At 40.8% G+C, this 17,639-nt stretch overlaps 1 protein-coding gene across 1 annotated transcript in view; it reads left to right on the top strand.

Moving 5' to 3' along the window:
• Positions 1 to 17,639, top strand: part of nrxn2b (neurexin 2b) — a 580,176-nt gene that overhangs the window by 187,673 nt on the left and 374,864 nt on the right. The window contains exon 4 of the mRNA XM_080051970.1: positions 14,099 to 14,400. Coding sequence (XP_079908096.1) covers positions 14,099 to 14,400 — 302 coding nt within the window. The remainder of the gene's footprint in view (positions 1 to 14,098; positions 14,401 to 17,639) is intronic.

The following is a 17,639-nucleotide window of genomic DNA, read 5'->3' as shown; positions in this document are numbered from 1 at the left end:
TGAACTTTCATATATTTTAGATTCATTGCACACCAACTGAAATATTTCAGGTCTTTTGTTGTTTTAATACTGATGATTTTGGCATACAGCTCATGAAAACCCCAAATTCCTATCTCAAAAAATTAGCATATCATGAAAAGGTACTCTAAACGAGCTCTTAACCTAATCATCTGAATCAACTAATTAACTCTAAACACTTGCAAAAGATTCCTGAGGCTTTTAAAAACTCCCAGCCTGGTTCCTTACTCAAAACCACAATCATGGGTAAGACTGCCGACCTGACTGCTGTCCAGAAGGTCATCATTGACACCCTCAAGCAAGAGGGTAAGACACAGAAAGAAATTTCTGAGCGAATAGGCTGTTCCCAGAGTGCTGTATCAAGGCACCTCAGTGGGAAGTCTGTGGGAAGGAAAAAGTGTGGCAGAAAACGCTGCACAACCAGAAGAGGTGACCCGACCATGAGGAGGATTGTGGAGAAGGGCCGATTCGAGACCTTGGGGGACCTGCGGAAGCAGTGGACTGAGTCTGGAGTAGAAACATCCAGAGCCACCGTGCACAGGCGTGTGCAGGAAATGGGCTACAGGTGCCGCATTCCCCAGTTCAAGCCACTTTTGAACCAGAAACAGCAGCAGAAGCGCCTGACCTGGGCTACAGAGAAGCAGCACTGGACTGTTGCTCAGTGGTCCAAAGTACTTTTTTCGGATGAAAGCACATTTTGCATGTCATTTGGAAATCAAGGTGCCAGAGTCTGGAGGAAGACTGGGGAGAAGGAAATGCCAAAATGCCTGAAGTCCAGTGTCAAGTACCCACAGTCAGTGATGGTCTGGGGTGCCATGTCAGCTGCTGGTGTTGGTCCACTGTGTTTTATCAAAGGCAGGGTCATTGCAGCTAGCTATCAGGAGATTTTGGAGCACTTCATGCTTCCATCTGCTGAAAAGCTTTATGGAGATGAAGATTTCATTTTTCAACAAGACCTGGCACCTGCTCACAGTGCCAAAACCACTGGTAAATGGTTTACTGACCATGGTATTACTGTGCTCAATTGGCCTGCCAACTCTCCTGACCTGAACCCCATTGAGAATATGTGGGATATTGTGAAGAGGAAGTTGAGAGACACCAGACCCAACACTGTGGATGAGCTTAAGGCCGCTATCGAAGCATCCTGGGCCTCCATAACACCTCAGCAGTGCCACAGGCTGATTGCCTCCATGCCACGCCGCATTGAAGCAGTCATTTCTGCGAAAGGATTCCCGACCAAGTATTGAGTGCATAACTGAACATAATTATTTGAAGGTTGACTTTTTTGTATTAAAACACTTTTCTTTTATTGGTCGGATGAAATATGCACATTTTTTGAGATAGGGATTTTTGGCTTTTCTTTACTTTTTTGCCAAAATCATCAATATTAAAACAATAAAAGGCTTGAACTACTTCAGTTGTGTGTAATGAATCTAAAATATATGAAAGTCTAATGTTTATCAGTACATTACAGAAAATATTGAACTTTATCACAATATGCTAATTATATGAGAAGGACCTGTACATGTTAAATCACTCTATATTCATACAGCAATCACTTACACAGTATGTGCAGTTCATAAAACAGGTATTTCAGTCATTCACCTTTGCAGTAATTGCCATATCAAATGTTGAGTATCCCACTCGCTTTTATCCTGTCGGGAGACAGAGCGCCTTAAAGAGGCGGGTCTCTGTGCCCGTGAACAATGACTCGCTGCTCTCCATCACGGCACTATTTGACCAAGAAGGCTGCCCGTTCATGTTGTGGTGGCAAAGGGACGAGGGAGGGGACTGCTAACTGCAGTCACTGAAGTGAGCTTAAAGGACCATATCACTTACTTCTCCTTTTAAAGGTTTTTGGGTTGGTTATAATTTGCAGCTATGTTGGTCTTATCACTGCTAGAAACTGAACCCTTGTCTCTAGGGTGTCAACATTTCAAATACAGCACTGGAGGGGAGGAACAAGAGAGTAATTAGCTTGTCAATGGACTGCCATGTACATCATACCCTGAAGAAATCACACGTTATATTTAGTCTTGAGTGATACTTTTCTGTTCCCAGCTCTCAGTGCTGTAGTAGTCATTGGATTTAAGTTAATAATGGACACACACAAACACAGACACACATGCATAAACACGCGCACACACACAAACACGTACTCCCACAATAAACGGCTAAACAACTCCATTGCTGGCTATGACATTAACATATTAAGTAAAGCAGTTTGAAATTAATAATTCTTCAGGCAATTTGTCAAGGATTCTGATACAATTTAAATAACTCACATAAAACAACATCAGGCATCCTTCCAAGTAAACACTGCATTGTTTTTCTAACTTCTATCAAACATTATTTTTTATTTTTTTCAAATATATTTTTTGGGCATTTTTATGCTTTATTGATAGTGCAGAGAGACAGAGGTGAAATGGAGCAGAGAGGGGAGTGACATGCAGAGAACGACCGCGGGCGGGAATCAAATCCGGGTCTGCTGCTGGGCCCGCCCGGGAGGGGGACGCCTTACCAACTGAGCCTATCAAACATCATTGACAGTAATCTGTGCTCAAGTGTGCTGGTGTGTGCATTTCATCCATTGGATGTATGTTTCTCTTCAAGCAGTCAATACAACAATAATCAGTTTTAGTAATTATATATTGTGTGTGGTATGTGCAGCCCATATTTAATTAGAATGTTTATCTATAAAAGGGTTGGTGCAAATATTTTTGTGGAAATATGCAAGTGGCTGAATGTGTCAGTTTTCTGATATATTTGGCAAATACATAACAAAATTCATACCTTTGTATTTTACATGGCTGCATTCATGTAGCTGAAGGAAAGGTGTACCCTTATTAACCTGCTCTTTCTATCATAGCAAGTACAGTCATATGAAAAAGTTTGGGAACCCCTCTCAGCCGGCATTATAATTGACTCTGCTTTCACAAAAAAAAATATAAAAGTGGTATGTCTTTAATTTATCAGGAACAGCTAAGTACTGGGATGTTTTCCAAACAAAGATTTTTTGAAAAGCAGTATTTGGTTGTATGAAATAAAATAAAATGTGAAAAACTGACTGTGCAAAAATATTGGAACCCTTGTGGTTTTGTTGATTTTAGTGCCTGTAACAGCATGTAAAACTGATGACTTTAAACACAAAGTTGGTTGGATTATGTTGTTAAGCCTTGAACCTCATAGAAATGTCTGTTTAATCATGAGAAAAGGTATTTTAGGTGCCTAAATGCAAGTTACACTTCTCTTTGACTCTCTGCTGAAGTGAGACAGAATGGGATCATCAAAACAGCTCCCAAAAGATCTGAAAAACAAAGATTGTTCATTGTCATGGTTTAGGGGAAGGCTACAAGAAGCTTTCCCAAAGGTTTCAATTGTCAATTTCGACTGTAGGGAACGTTGTCAGGAAATGGAAGGACAAAGGAATAGTGGCAGTTAAACCCAGGCATGGCAGACCAAGAAAAAAACAGGAGCGGCATAGGTGGAGGATTGTGAGAATGGTTGCACACAACCCACAGATCACCTCCAAAGACCTGCAAGAACATCTGGCTGCAGATTGTGTATCTCTACATTGTTCAACAATTCAGCGCAATTTGCACCAAAACATCTGCTTTTTATAAAGACCAAATAACTTAATTTTTGTCTCATCAGTCCAAAGCATTTTCTTGCAATATGAAGCTTGCTTGTCTAAATGAGCTTTTGCATACTCCATGCAACTGTATCTGTGGCGTGGGCGCAGAAAGGGCTTCCTTCTCATCACCCGGCCATACAGATGTTTTGGTGCAAATTGCACTGATTTGTTGAACCATGTAGAGATACACAATCTGCAGCCAGATGTTCTTGCAGGTCTTTGGAGGTGATCTTTGGGTTGTGTGCAACCATTCTCACAATCCGCCGCATATGCCGCTCTTGTACTTTTCTTGGTCTGCTAGACCTGGGTTTAACTGCAACTGTGCCTGTGTCCTTCCATTCCCTGACAACGTTCCTTACAGTAGAAATTGACAATTGAAACCTTTGGGAAAGCTTCTTGTAGCCTTCCTCTAAAACCATGACAATGAATACTCTTTGTTTTTAAGATCTTTTGGGAGCTGTTTTGATGATCGCATTCTGTCTCACTTCTGCAGAGAGTCAAAGAGAAGTGGAACTTGCATTTAGGCACCTAAAATACCTTTTATCATGATTAAACAGACCTGTATATGAGGTTCAAGGCTTAACAACATAATCCAACCAATTTTGTGTTTAAAGTCCTCAGTTTTACATGATGTTACATGCATTAAAATCAGCAAGACCACAAGGGTTCCCATATTTTTGCACAGCCAGTTTTTCACATTTTATTTAATTTCATAAAACTAAATACTGCTTTTCAAAAAATCTTTGTTTGGAAAACATCCCAGTACTTAGCTGTTCCTGGTAAATGAAAGACATACCACTTTTATCTTTTTTGTGTGAAAGCAGTCAATTATAATGCCGGCTGAGAGGGGTTCCCAAACTTTTTCATATGACTGTATATGAAATAGTACATATACAGCAATCTTGGAAATAAGTCATATTTCTTTACTAGAACATTGGACTTGTGTTAAATTATAACCTAGTAGTACAGTATGACAATGCATAGTCTTGATTTTAGGGGGCAAGGTTTTACAAAAGTCTCATATCACTTACAGCAGTACTCAGGCTTTGTAATGTACAAGATGTGTGGGTAAGTGCAACTTGACAATGGAAGGGGGCTTGCATTGCAAAAGTGAAGGGCATGTTCTGGCTCAAGTTTATAATAGGGCTTATTATGTAATTGGCCTGTCTTGTAGTCAGCTCCCCCGTTGGCTTAGGACGGAGCCCACCATTCGGGAATGCACAAGTACATCGTTAATGTCAGTTTACTTGACATTTTCCGTTTCACAGTTGAGCCCTGAGACTGTGATAATAGTCACCTGCCACACACCCACAGTAGGAGACAAAAGAAATGACTGAGGAAAAGTGAATAAGGAGGAAAAAAGAGTGCAAATCAGAGAGAGAGAGAGAGAGAGAGAGAGAAAGGTGGAGTTGAGTCACAAGGCTGCTGCCATGGTGTCTGATATTGCAGTTGCAAAATTGACAGTTTCCAAGGCGACAGACAATTGAAGGCAACTGTTTTATCTCCATTAAGTCCACCTCATAATAGTATCCTCAAGAGCAAGGGTGTGAGACAGAGGACAGGCAAAACTGTCTCATGAAAATGCTGGATGTAAATTCTCGACAGTGAGCGAGGGAGTTGAATGGGTCAAGCCAATATGCCACCTTGCCCCCTTAACACACAATGCTGACACAGCCCAACTCGAGACGCACCTTGTTTTCAGTGTCAATGTCAGGCTTTATGTGACCCACCTTACAGTACCCCAGTATACCACTGAAGAACAAATTTAGTATGCAAATCACACTTGATTCTCTCCCTACCAGCTCTACGGAGAGATTTGGTTTCCTATTTTTTCTTTCTTTGCCACCTGCACGCTCCTCCGGCGACCTTCAAATACTGTCAATCAAAGCGACGGCATAAGGGATTAAATTAAAACCAACCGTGCACTCACAAGTGTGACCTGCAGCTATATTCAGAAGGTGGAGGAGCAAAAAATAATCTAATCAAGTGACTTTATGCCAAGGGCTCTTGATATGTATGTCCTTCTCCTGCATGGGTAAAAAGAAAAGTCTATGGACATCATGTAGACATGTTTTTACTATTTAAAGTCAAGTGGGTGATTAGAAGATACAGGCACATTGTACCTGGGGGAGGGATTGGAATGTTGGAAAGATTTAGACCCCATGAAACTATTCAAATCAAAGGGCTTATTTCAGGCAATATATCTATATGGTGTGTGTCTCAAGCTGCATTTGGGACATACAGTTTATTCCTTATAATTTTTACACCGTGCAACAATACGGCTAACACAATACTGCCTGTCAAATATTTAGCTCTATTGTTCAAAAAACATGCTCACCCAGATTTGGGTTTGATTGTTGTCCGTCTATAAGACCGAGCTAAGAAAAAAAAGTCAATAGAGACCTGAATAACTGTTTTCATAAATTACCTCACTGTGAATAGCCCATTTCATATTGACAACCTTTCTGCAGCATCCCTGAGAACAAAATAGATGGTGACTGGCATGATAGCACATTCAATGTGGCTCAAAATGCCCATCTTAACTGGGGGAAGGAATGGGCCGGTATGACAAAGAACTTGGGCCTCGCGCAAACAAGGTGGGCAGACGAGAAATGTATAGCTCCTTCATTACAGCATTGCAATCAGTTCATGGATCGATACATACAGTAATCAGCAGATGTGGAAAGAAAGGAGAGTAGAAGGTAAGTAGGTGGCAACAATGCCGCTCTATTTTCAGCCCTGTGTCAATGGCTGAACAAGAGACTTGAGGCATAAATGTTATGAATGTTCCACCCACACACATTACCAATTAATATAAATAGATGTCTTCTATTATACCTTTACACGCCGTTAAGGAGTATTCCAATCCCTGAAATAAACCTGAAGAACTGCACAAGAGGTTCAGAGGTAACATTTAATTGTTGAACAGTCTGCTAGATCTCTGGATATTTGTGACAACTGTATGCTCTGAGCACATGTAGTGTGGTATAAATAGAGGCTTACCAGTCGGAGTCAGATGTTTCTTTAAGGAGTGCTCTACAGTATTTCTCTCCTGATTCTAACAATCTACAGAATCTGTCGTTTTATATGCAATACTAATTAGGCACACATTCCTTTCTTCTATTGTGCAGTAGTTGCTATTAATGGTGATGCACCGGCAAAGCCCAGTCCATTGCTAGAAAAAAAAGTAGGTCTTGAGAGATCGGGCATTGGCAATGGAGTAAATCATTGACGTTTGTCCAAGCTTTTGAAGAGCAAATACTGTACGTTGACAGCTGAAAGTTCAAATTAATGTGTGAGGTTGGTATAACGTAGGAGTGAGAACATAAAGCAGGAATGGTGCATGCAGATCTGAGCAATCAATCATTCATTCTACCTCAACAGTTTTCTTTGCACCCCACCACTGAGGCGCCCCACTTTTCAAAATCTACATTGCCGTGTCCAATCTTCCTCAATCTTAGTCTGTTGGCCCAGCTTTGCCTTAGTTGGTTTCTTCTGTCTTTCCGTCTTGTTTTAATTTTTTAGTTCTCATTTCTCTGCATTAATCCTTGTCCGCGAGGTGAGTTGCTGTGTTCATACAGTCCCCTCCAATAGTATTGGAACGGTGAGGCAAATTCCTTTATTTTTGCTGTAGACTGGAAACATTTGGGATTGACACCAAAAGATGAATATGAGACAATAGCTCAACATTTCAGCTTTCATTTCCAGGTATTAACATCTGGATCCGATACACAACTTAGAAGATAGCATCATTTGTAAAGGAACACCACATTTTTAGGCGAGCAGAAGTATTGGAACAGATAGACTTTAAATAAATTAAAGTGAATAAAACGTAATATTTTTACGGTTTTATCTCCCTTTTCTAGGATAACATAAATAGTTGGAGAGGGGTCGTTATATGACAAATAAGCAGTTTTTGATTTGACACAATACACAGAATATCAATGTGAGTATATTCATTTGAGTTTATGATACATTAAATATTAGATAATCCTTAAAATGTGTCAGAATTTCCATTATATCCTTTCTACTTTTGCTTGTATGGCTTTGACATTCAATTTAATTTTAATTGGCATTTTATTAAAATATTAAACCTGGATATTACCAGGGGTACCCTGGGTGGTATTTATTAATTAATTTTTGAAAGCATCTGTGCAAGTTCTTTAACACAAGCCCAAAATTGAATGGGCAAACAAGCATTTTCCCCAGCAGTTCACAGGTTTGCTTGTGCCTCACAGCTAGCATAGGACACTGGCTGCTGTCTGTGGACCCAGCAGGACTGTTTGATTCATGATGCGGCATCAAAGCCTTCATATGCCCCGTACATTTCCCACTGCTCTCTCTCATCTCACCGTTGAATCGTTTTTCTAAAGCTGTCGGATGCTCTCATCGCAGGGTGCATTGCGCTCGTCGGAAGCTAATAGAGGTTCTCTTTAAATGCACAAGTGGTTGAGGTTGTTGTGTGTGTGTGTGTGTGTGTGTGTGTGTGTGTGTGTGTGTGTGTGTGTGTGTGTGTGTGTGTGTGTGTGTGTGTGCGCAGCGAGGTAATGTGATGTGACGAGAGGGTTTGCCGGCATGTGTTCATCTAGATTCAGCATGTTTTCACACGCACATACACAGACACATAAACACACTTGTCTCATTGCATTCTCTCTTTCATAATTCCGCTAAAACTACGTAATTACTCCCAATATGTAATCCAATCGGCCAAAAAGCAGAAAGTTAGGGTTCATAATGCATTGACTAATGCACCACACAAGTTTGGATAGAGTTATTCATGCAGCTCATCTTATTAAACCCACTCCCCTCCCCCCTCTCTCTCTATTTCTCTCTCTCTCTCTCAGTCTGGGCTGAATCCAATTTAATAACACATGCTGCACCGCACTTTTACTGTGCTGTAATATCCACCAAAGACTTGCCTAAAATGGCACTTTAGGGGCAACACTGACACACACGGATTGCATTTGGGTTCTCATGACATTTTATAACTGTTTATGATGCTGTGTATTTCCAGAGTCGGGGACATGTGTCATAAATAGCCATAGATCATAATTCACGGACTTGCTGTTGCGAGACAGCTTGATAGCATACATATTTACACATTCTGATGCTCGCCCATACTTGCCTGTGGCTCTCAAGTAAAGCTATAGCTGGATTGTTAGGACTATATGGGTCACAGTGTGTGTGTGTGTGTGTGTGTGTGTGTGTGTGTGTGTGTGTGTGTGTGTGTGTGTGTGTGTGTGTGTGTGTGTGTGTGTGTGTGTGTGTGTGTGTGTGTGTGTGTGTGTGTGTGTGTGTGTAGTCCCCTCTTTGTAGATACAGTATAACTCAATAATTCAAGTCCCCTCTTGGCAACATCATTAAACAAGATACAAAGGACATTTAAAGTAATATTACAACACAATGCCTTAAAAATACATTTTCCATTTGTTGTTTTTTTATATCTAAAATGACTAGAAATAGAGGTCCACACTTGGTCAATGTAGACCGATAGTACACTGTTGGTCATATAGGTGTGTGTGTGTGTGTGTGTGTGTGTGTGTGTGTGTGTGTGTGCGCACGTGGGTTGGACTGGCTGGAATTCCATCCTCTTCCTCCGTCCTTCAGCCCCCTCACACTGTCACTGCTGTAGCTCACAGACATGATGCTTAATAACAATGATAGCAAGGGGTTACATAGGGCGAGCTGCTTGACCTGACCACTGCAGAAAAGTCATTAGCTTCTGGCTTGTGGCGTGATTTTGACAGGGGTGGCTATGGAGGTTGAGGTGATTGAATCCATTGTGTCAACAGTGTGAAAGCAGACTGATGAAGAGTGTCTGGTCTAAACTTGCATTGTTGCATTTTTTTTTGGAGCCACTGAATGTCTGAATCTGGTGAGAAGCAGCCTGAAGTGGTTGCCTCATTACATCTGCTTAGTCATGAAATTGTTGGTTAGTTTTCTCTGTCTGGAAATAGGCGGTATTATTTTTGACCTCTAAGAGTACCAGGCACCAGTGGTCTTTCCTTCAAACAGTATGAAACTAAATACCAGAGGAACCCAAGATTTAATTAATAATAAAGACACTGTTATGGGTGGCTAAATTTCAAATTAGTCATTTCTGTAATGTAGTCCGGGCCTTCTGTGAGGTTAATTGAGACCTCAACAGCACTTAAGTCTCTGCTGCGTGCTTGTGTGTCTTTCTTTACCTCTGGCTATGGCGTCAGCTCTTGATCTGAGCGAATAGCGTATAGTCTAAGTGTGTGTGTGTGTGCGCATATGTGTGTGTGTGTGTGTGTGTGTGTGTGCGCATATGTGTGTGTGTGTGCGTGTAAGCACAGCAGTGCTGCCATGGGAACAAGAGGATCCGATGGAGATGTATAGTAGATTTAAGAGGAGAAACAAATGTATGCCGACACACACGTCTTCCTGCGAGGCTGAAGTGTTCTCGGGGAAGGGAAAGGAAAATAATCATCTTTTGTTAGAGTTTGTGTCTTTAAAGACGAGGCTGAAGTGATGTCTCTTGGGAATCTGGGAGGACTAGGGCTTTTCCAATGCTCTCTGCAATATGGGTTGGGACTCGGCTTCCATATGTCCTTGAGTATACTGGAATTTACTTAACCCCAACTCACAATATGAGATGGAACAGTGTATATCTTTCAGACAGATATCATGTGCGCGTCAATATACTTTGTGTTACCTCGTGCTCTAGAGGCAAAAGCAAAGCCTATATGATTGTGTTCATTTTCAAATAATATATTGAGGTGCATTGTCGGCATTGTTAGCAGACTGTTGGGCTCAGTTAATGACAGTGAAAAGCATCATTCTCTCCTGTCACTCTTCGATACTCCCGGGCTTTATCTCCTCTCCTCAGCCTTCTATTCATTAAACAAGGAATAAACAAAAGTTTGTTGTTTCTCGCTCGTGTCTCTCTGTTGTATTTGGCTCCATCTCACTGAGCTTGTGGAAACCATCGCAAGCTGTTTGTTGCTTACCGTTAACAGCCCCACACTTTAGGATGGGGTCCAAGTTAATACATAATTGAAAATGGTCGCTGTGGTCCATTTGGTACGCTTTTGTTCTTTCGACATCAGCAACGCGGGCACCGTCAGGAGGCTGCTCTTGGAGGGGATTAGATTTTTTTTCTCTGTGTCATTTTCACCCTCCATCTTTCTCTCTCTCTCTCCTTTGATGCCTTTTTTCGATGACAGTTCACACTTCAGTTGAGATTGCTCTACATTTCGATTTCAGCCAAAATGCCCTTTTAAGTAGCTGTCGCTGTCTGGATGCCATTTGTCCCTCACTTCCTTGCTTTTTTTTCTCCCCCCTCCCACACATGTGAAATGTTTTCTTTTATGTGAGTGCATGCACCCATATTATGTGGCTGTGTTTTTTCTCAAAGTGAGCTCTATCATTGCCTTTAATGTTCAAGAAGTACAACAGTTAGGGTGCCACTTAACACATCACTCTTTTTGCCTGTCACTGAAACTTTGTTTCCCTCTTTGTATGACTTCCATGCAGAAGTATAGTAACTTGGTTAATACTATCATACAAAAAAGTGAGACACTGCAGGTGACTAGGTTACAGTTCTTAACTTTGTTAAACTTTCTTTGAATAAATAGGCCTGTTTGAAAATATATAACTATGTATGTGTAAATTACATCACACACTCTTTGGAAACCTGTTGGATAAAGCCAGAGTAAAAGTCTTTATGTAATGTTTACAACATCATAACCTTTTTTAAGAATAACATAGTAATAGCAAATAGTTAACAACCTATGAAAAAAATCCATCTGTAATAATAACCTACACCATAGTGCTAAGAATGATTATGGAAAGTTAAGTTGAAGTGCTTCGGGAAAAAACAATCCTGAGTTAATGGCCGTTAAGGTTTAGTAAAAGGAACACCTAAATGTATATTTGTGGACATTTTATCTATGACAGAATACATGTCATGGAAGCAAATAGATACAAATCTCAAACTGCCAAGTGCTTGGTAGTGTCTCGCCTAAAGAACACTACCATAAGTTGAACGGGTAATGGTCATATTTCTGTACAAAGCGTGCACATTTATCCATCAAAACTCTTCTCCTATCACCTAAGATTGCTCCTGTGGCCATATTGCCCTATCTTGAGCTTTGGCTTTCAATCTGTCCGCCAACAGACCACCTCCCCTCTGGCTAGCCGTAGACCCAGACCCTCTCCCCAGGGAAATGCACTGTGTTCTTAGAGCGATTTTTGCTGTAATGGAACTTCAGGATAAACTAGATTTGATGATCCACCCATACGGGGAGCCCCTCGGTGGCTCCAGTTGGCCCCTCTATCTGTTCTAGCTCTAAACCTTATTACTGGAGGCGGATTCTTCAATCTGGCCTCCCCAGGGATACAGGAAGTGTGAAGGGCCAAACAGCACAGGAAGTGGAGTGTCACTTTAGATCACAGTTCATATCAAGGTGAAAACACTTTGATATGAACCCAATGAGTGGGGCATGAATTTATTTAGATATATTGCTGTTACTGCACTTTAAACCCAACCATTAAGAGTAATTAAATCGATGAATTTGTCTTAACTTAATTTTGCTAAATAATTCTACCGACTTAAATATGTTAAGTTTACATGACAATGCTTACTTATTGGGATTTCGAGTATGGTGTTATGTGCATCTGTGCCTTTTGTCAATATTTTTGAAATCTTTTTAAAATGTTTATTTCTAAGTTAAAAGTAAACACTATTGATCCCAGCAGGTCATCACAAAAGATGTGTGATTTAATGGATGGGACCGGATATTGTCCAGAGAATATGCGTGAGACATTAGAAAGACTAAATAAAACAGACTGTATGTAATTATAATCATAGAAAATAATATGAAAAGCTTCACAGATGCTAAACCTGTGCTCACTAGTTTAAGCCTCCTCACTTTGATTGATGTTATTGAGGCGTCACTGTTGTGTCTGTTGCAGTACTCTGTGTTGTGTCAGCAGGAGGTGTGTGTGTGTGTGTGTGTGTGTGTGTGTGTGTGTGTGTGTGTGTGTGTGTGTGTGTGTGTGTTCGTGTTCGGTTCGTGAGGCACACTGTGTCCTCCCCTGTTGCCGTTTGACATGTGTCCATACAAACTGGCTGTTTTGACTGGTGGCGTGTGAATAAAGCCCAGTGCAGTGGAAGGAAGCCATGTGCTGCTGAGTGACTGAGAGACAGGCATTAGCAAAGTTGTCAACACCTTTCCTTCCCTTTCTGTTTGACTTTTATCGAGTTGCTCCTTTCCTACACTTTTTTCTGGTCTTGGCATCCTTACTTATTCCTCTGCTGTTTTATTTTCGTCCGCCACATTCAAAAACATCCCATCGGATTTTAACCCATGGCCGTTTGCTTTGCTCTGATATAATTTTATTTTTAAACAAGAAACTATTGTACTGATTTATTTTATTTATGTTGGATTAAAGGTGGAGTCAGCTGACACTGGAGAATGCTTGTTGACAAAATCTTTTTTTTTTTTTTGTAAAAATCAGTGAATAACTCCTCACGACCCCTGCATGTTGCTAGCCATGGTGGGCCCTTTTGTTTACATACCCTTTGTTAACAAACGTATGTGTATATCTCCTCAATAACCGCTACTTGTCCGTTCTGTGTGTGCACTGGAGTCTGTAAACTGGTATATAAAGAAAAGGGGCCCTCCATGCATATCAACATGCCCATTTACAGAGCCTAAGCGGTGTATTAAAACTGGATTTATTTCAGCAAACACAGAGTACAGACAGGCAGCAGATCGTGAGGAGATATTCACTGATTTTGACAGCAAGCATTCTCAAAAATCGCTGACACCACCTTTTAATGTCCTGTTAATTTACTGGAAAAACAACAAGTATTTTTTCCCCCATGGCACTTCCATGATGAAGAAATGTCTTGCGTACATTGAAACTGCAACATTCCACCTTATTACTTTGGAATCAATGACCACATCTGGTTGGTTTCATCTAAAAAGATTTGACCCATGCACAGAAAAGCTCAGCATTGCATCAATGAAACCTAGCTTGCCAGTGTTTAAGAGTTAATCTTCTCTGAGACAGTATTTCCGGCTTTTAATTACTCAAACATGGCTTCATAATGTTTTATTAAATTTCCCCTCCAGGCATTTAAAATGAAGGACATTTAAAATGCTCTGCTTTGATAATTTAAATTAAATTTGGGTCTGGTATGTCTCTTCCACAAAAAAGGTAAATTAAATAGTTGAAATTTTTTCTAAAGCATAATTAATTAATCCTTCTTACTTATCCAGATTCCAACTGCAAAATATTTCTCCTCTTAAACTGTGCATTAAAAGTGCATTCTATGATTGTGTGTGTACTGGAAACTTCAAGTGTCCATAAAACTAGGATGCATTATGGCCAATGATTAATATATCAGGATATAACATTTGGTTTAACTTACCCTTCTTTTTCTCCCTTCCCCTCCTTATTTTCTCTCTCCAGGGAAGGAGGAGTCGGTGGCCACCTTCAAGGGCAACGAGTTCTTCTGCTACGACCTGTCGCTGACGCCCATCCAGAGCAGCACCGACGAGATCACGCTGTCCTTCCGCACGCAGCAGCGCAACGGCCTGATGCTGCACACGGGCAAGTCGGCCGACTACGTCAACCTGTCCCTGAAGAGCGGCGCCGTGTGGCTGGTCATCAACCTGGGCTCCGGCGCCTTCGAGGCCCTGGTGGAGCCCGTCAACGGCAAGTTCAACGACAACGCCTGGCATGACGTGAGAGTCACCCGCAACCTGCGCCAGGTAAACACTGCCCGTGGGATCCAGGGGGCCAGCATCGCCACGCTTCGAGAGTGGAGTGGAGTGGTGCCTCTTTTGTTTTGCCCACCCACCCACCGCTTTTTCTCTCTGCTGCTTTATTTGACTCTCTCTCTCCATCTTAGGTCTTTTCTGTCGGCAAAAGGAAGCACACAGGGAGAGCAGTGCTTGTCTAACCTTTTCCCTTTTCTTTCTCTCCTGTTGCTTGCTTCCCAACTTAAACTAAACAAGGTTTCTCTTTTTCCAGGTTGGACAGGAGAACTGGTGCTGTTTTTTGTCTGTCTATCTTGGTTTCAAATGTGTTGCTAAAATGACCAATCACCCTACAATTAGATTCAATTCAAACAACTGTATTTATCCCACTAGAGGCAATAAGCAGCAGGTTGTCTTATAAACAGAACACATGCCAAGCGAAAAATATATACACCAAGGGTCTTAAATGGTGGAATAAATCTATAAATAAATAAGTTATACATAGTGTTCATACTATGTAAGTGATATGCATACATGCATCAAATGTTATTTAAAGGTTAAAGTAATCATACCTACTTAGTTAGCATGCATCAACATATTACCAAAAACAACTGTGCACATTAAAATGTTGCCATTGTTTTGGGATGTTATTAATGAACAAGTGAAGAAGTTGCCCTGATCGGTATGTACATTATGTACAATAAATAATTTGTCAAAGGTGGCAATGCATTTAAACTAGAGCTGTCAAATTAACGCGTTAATTTTGATTAATTAATCACAGAAAAATTAACGCGATTAAAAAAATTAACGCTGATTAATCGCACTTCTATATTGCCCTTTGACCCGGTGCAAAAGAGTTGAGATGATAGCGGAGCTGCACCTGTATCTGGCGGACACGGCCCGCACGGGATTAAAGAGTAAAGAAAGAAGCAGGGGAAAGGGGCCGAGGGCTCTATGTTATGGGCTGCTCCGGGCAAATAAGCATGAAGGTAGGAATACGTCTTGTGTTATTCTCGCAGTGTCTGTGCATTATTGATTTAGTGGGTGCCTAATTAACAATGTAGGTTCAAAACAGTAGGCCTATCTCTCAATCTTCCTCGTGTCTCACTTTTGTTTGCTAGTTGCGATCGTCTCAACGGACACTCTCACTCTTCCTAGCATATGCCTGTCTTTTTTCCTCCTGTGTGTGTGTGTGTGTGTGCGTGCGTGCGTGCGTGCGTGCGTCATTTAGCCTGCTTGTTTTTTTGTGTTTTTTTTCTTTCGGCGCTAGTAGTTCCTAAATATATTTAATGTAGAAGCCTGGCTGAGGGGAGGAGACAGAAGTTACGAGAGACGGAGAGAGAGAGAGAGACACGAACGGTAGCCTATAGGCCTACAGTTGTTTATAAACAGGCATAAAAGTGTCATATAAGTGTGCGATTAATTTAGATTAATTAATCACAGAGCCTGTAATTAATTAGATTAATTTTTTTAATCGCTTGACAGCCCTAATTTAAACCTTATTTGAACAGATTGCCAAGCATATATTTACAGACCTTTAATTCTAGCTAATAGAAAACCAACCAAACTAAATGTATATTGTATACACACACACGCACACACACACACACACACACAAATGCACAGAAAAGTCCTCAGTACATTCACGTACAGTGCACTCTCTGAAGACTGCGGCTCTCTGGATGCACCAACTCATCAATTGGCAGTTGCAGATACCAGCAGTGATATACAATCAATTCCACTTACACTTACCGAGCTTACTACTTCACATTTTTGGGGGGTAATTGTAATTGGAATTAATGGCTTGTCAGACCTAATAATGAGCATTGTAAGCAGCCCTGAATGCAAGAAAAGCCTGATGTGAATGCATTTACACAAGGATGGTGCATCAACTCCTTTTTGTGCTTTTGCAGAAAACACCCTAGAAAGTTCAGGGGCAAGGACATGAAAACAGCCAATAGTATCAAACTTTTACTTTCAGACATAGAATAAATTCTTCTCTAGAAATAAAAGGGAAACCTGAGAGAAGAGTGATCTTAAGTGCAGTTAAATTATAGGTAGACATTTCCATGCCAAGCAGACTGCAATTTCTGTCATATTGCGATACTATTATTATAGGTTCCATTGTGGTAACTTAAACAGGGAAAATGTCCAAGCTTTGTGGAGCTGCTGTGAGTTTTGGCATATTCTGCACTTGCTTTAAGAAGAGGGCAAATGATACACACACACACACAGCAACTAGGAGCAGCCTCTCTGACATGTGCACAGTTGGGGTCAAATGGGTAACGCTGTTGAACTATGTATGATCAGCAGAGTGAGACTAGCTTAATGAGTTTTGGAAGCCAACGCAATTTTAAAGATTTACAGCATGAGCCACCTACCGCTAAGTGCACCATTAAGGCCATTAGGCAGACATGTAACATGTGCCCATACACACATGCTTAACTGAGACACTCTGACATGCCTGCCTCTCCGTATGTACTGGCATTCACCATAACAGTTGCTGTAACTGCAAGGATTCTGCAGGAATAAACAAATTAATTTGTCATTTTAAGTAACTTTTAAACAAATCCAAGGACTTTGAGTTTCTAAAGCATATATTGTTTATACACTTTATTATTGAATATATTTTTCAAACACAATGGTACCTCTTATGTGTATTGTACTAATCTTGAGGCACAACTGGAATTTAAATTATGAACAAGGTGTGGGGGGAGGGGGAATCATAGCAATTCATTTTATATTCCATACAAAGTTAAACCACTTGATTGGAATTGACATATAAGGAAGGAATGCGTCCTTGGAACTAACGGGCATTAAAGTCATATTATATTCTTTATATTCTTATCAATGGTAAAACAATTAAAATAAAAGATTGAGTGGTTTATTATAAAGTTTCCACCTACCGTGCTAGTCTGAGTTTCTCTGGATAATATAACCAGTTGTATCTCCCAAGATCGTGTATGAAAACGTATTTCAGGGGAGCACATATCACATTATTGCACTCTCTCCATGCCTTGACCCAGAACTAACCAGCAACTTCATGCTGTTTATGGGCGATCTCCATTAACTCACGTAACAGCCACAATCCCCCAGTGGATCTTTTAGTAATTGATGTAACAGAGGCATCCTCAGTGTTAAAGAGCTCTCTAGATTTACACCGGACCATTCCCCATAGAGAGACACAAGGAGAGAGGTATCGATGACCTATGACCACCCCTGACCCTTGTGTTTACTCCTGGACTGATCCA

This window comes from Ammodytes marinus, assembly GCF_949987685.1.
Source record: "Ammodytes marinus genome assembly, chromosome: 23".
Lineage (NCBI taxonomy): Eukaryota > Metazoa > Chordata > Actinopteri > Uranoscopiformes > Ammodytidae > Ammodytes > Ammodytes marinus.
The sequence above is the reverse complement of the archived record's forward strand: the minus strand, read 5'-3'. Positions and strand labels throughout refer to the sequence as shown.